The sequence below is a fragment of the Penaeus chinensis genome, chromosome 7, assembly GCF_019202785.1.
Source record: "Penaeus chinensis breed Huanghai No. 1 chromosome 7, ASM1920278v2, whole genome shotgun sequence".
Classification (NCBI taxonomy): Eukaryota; Metazoa; Arthropoda; class Malacostraca; order Decapoda; family Penaeidae; genus Penaeus; species Penaeus chinensis.
The window spans coordinates 7,112,188-7,114,687 of NC_061825.1; the positions used below are offsets into that span (position 1 = coordinate 7,112,188).

Here is a 2,500-nt window from a genome sequence, read left to right on the forward strand (position 1 = left end):
GGAAGGGAGGGAGGGAGGAAGGGAGGGAGGAGGAAGGGAGGGAGAGGGAGAGGGAGAGGGAGAGGGAGAGGGAGAGGGAGGGGGAGGGAGAGGGAAAGGGGGAGAGAGAGTGAGAGAGAGAGAGAGAGTGAGAGAGAGGGAGAGGGAGAGGGAGAGGGAGGGAGGGAGGGAGGGAGGGAGGGAGGGAGGGAGGGAGGGAGGGAGGGAGGGAGAGAGAGAGAGAGAGAGAGAGAGAGAGAGAGAGAGAGAGAGAGAGAGAGAGAGAGAGAGAGAGAGAGAGGGTGGGAGGTGGGGAGGGAGAGAGAGAGAGAGAGAGAGAGGGTGGGAGGTGGGGAGGGAGAGGGAGAGGGAGAGGGAGAGGGAGAGGGAGAGGGAGAGAAAGAAAAGAAAAGAAAAGAAGGAGTAGGATATGTATATCAGGATAAAGTCATCTTACATAATCTATAGACTACCCACTCCCTTACCTGTTGTGATGGAGCCTGTGCTGGATCAGCAGTGTACATGATATTTAAACCATGAGTACTTGGGACTGCATTTGGAGCAACTTCCTCATCTGGGTTGTTGATCATTATATAAGTTGCATGATCAACCGTAGGGGTCACACCTGGTCCCCCTGCTGGTGTGGTGAGGGCTACACCATATGAACAGTTTACACCATTTTCTCCTGTTCCTCTGATTGGGATAAGTGCTGGTATTGCTAAAGGATCACTGCTGATAAAAATACCATCTTTTGTGGTCACAGATCCACTCAGACTAGCAGATTCCAAGTCAGTCGGCAACAACTGATCTGGGAGGATGTGGGCTGGTGTTCCACTGGGCAACAAAAATTCTGTAATGTCTTTGGATTTAACGGGGTGATTTCCTTGATCAATATGCTGCTGTGATGCCTGCTGCTGCAGCTGCTGTTCTTTTTGCTGTTTGGCTGAAGACTTTTTATCACTATGATGAACCTTACGAATGTGAGATGTAAGATCTCCTTTGACTGCAAAAGACTTACAGCAAATTGCACAAGTATAATGTTTTTCCTTTTCGTGTCTTTTTTTATGCCTTGCGACGCATTTGGCAGTCCGAAAAGCCTTACCACATATGTCACAAGAGTAGGATCTTTCCTGTCTGTGGAAAACCATGTGTTCTAATAGGTATCTGCTATCAACATAGCCCTTCCCGCAAACTTTGCAGATGTTTGGCCTTTCGTTTGTATGGTGTTGTAAATAATGATGTTTATGATCTCGTTTTGCATTAAAACCTATTCCACATAAATTGCATACCCAAGGTTTATCTAGATTATGTAAAACTAAATGTTTGGCTAAATTTCCCCTTGAGCTTAAGACTTTACTGCAAATGTAACAAGTATGAGGATCACGACTACCATGTCCAGCAGGGGGAACTTTATATTCACGCTGACGAATTGGCTTCCCATCACTTCCAAGTTTCCTGACATATTTCCTTTTCTCACTCTTTTCACGTGGTTTTGCTTTGGGGCCCGGCTTTCGCTTTCGTTTCCTCACAGTAACTTCCAGCGGTGGGGTTTGTGGAGGAGTGTCTCCTGGGTTGTCAGCCATTTCTTCCTCCAACTTTGTATCAGCCACATCCTTATTCCACCTAACCTTGGTACTATCATTTTGCAAGGATGAATTAAAGACTGACTTTACAGTGACTGGTGATTTGGCTCTTGTGCTCTTTTTGGCTTTTTGATGTGGGGTTGTGAATTTAAATAATGCTGAAGAAAGCTCCTGAACAGAATGAGTCATATGATGCTGATTTAGTTCCTTGGGATCTGTGAACTCACTGCCACACACAGCACAGTTCCAAGTAGTTTCACAGTCAGGTGATTCTACATTCTTTTCTTGAACTTTCTGTGCATCTTGAGCCTCTTTCATACCGTCATCTGGCTGTGAATCTCCCCGCTCTAATTTCAGATCATAAGATGGATCTTCTGATTCTCTCAAAGGAGACATCAAGGCATCAACAGTAGACTGAGACGTTGTGGTTGCAAATACAACATTGTTTGGGTTTTCTGTGCAGTCCTTTTCTTGGTGTTGCCCCACTGCTTCAGAACTTGTGAATGCTAGGCTGCAGTAGGCGCAAGTCCAAACTACACTACATTCTGGGCTGACTTCTCCTTCATCTCTGATGGTAGGCCTGATAACTTCTGTCTGGCGATACTGGTTGGGTGCAACAGCATTGATGATGCTACTCTCAGATAATTTTGTATGAACTAATGTTCCTGTTCTTGTGAGCATGTTGAAACCATGAGCATTATGTGATGTGTTATCAGTTTCCTGCTCTGCAATAATACGAACCATGTCTAAACTTAGAGAATCATCACTTAGAAGTTTTACAATCACCTGTGGTACTTTTCTGCAGTTGCTGGCCACATTTGGACAATCTGAAGGTGCCACCATTGTTGTTACAACTGCATCTATTGAAGACGATGTAACAAGGTTTCCATCAATCACGCCATCCCCAGAAGTTGTCACAATCTGATTCATGTTCATTG

The 2,500-nt window shown here is 45.3% G+C and overlaps 1 protein-coding gene across 1 annotated transcript in view; it reads right to left on the bottom strand.

Annotated features, from left to right (window-relative positions):
* Nucleotides 1–2,500, bottom strand: part of LOC125027110 (zinc finger protein 236-like) — an 8,417-nt gene that overhangs the window by 4,763 nt on the left and 1,154 nt on the right. The window contains exon 2 of the mRNA XM_047615939.1: nt 465–2,500. This exon is cut by the window's right edge and continues 440 nt beyond it. Coding sequence (XP_047471895.1) covers nt 465–2,500 — 2,036 coding nt within the window. The remainder of the gene's footprint in view (nt 1–464) is intronic.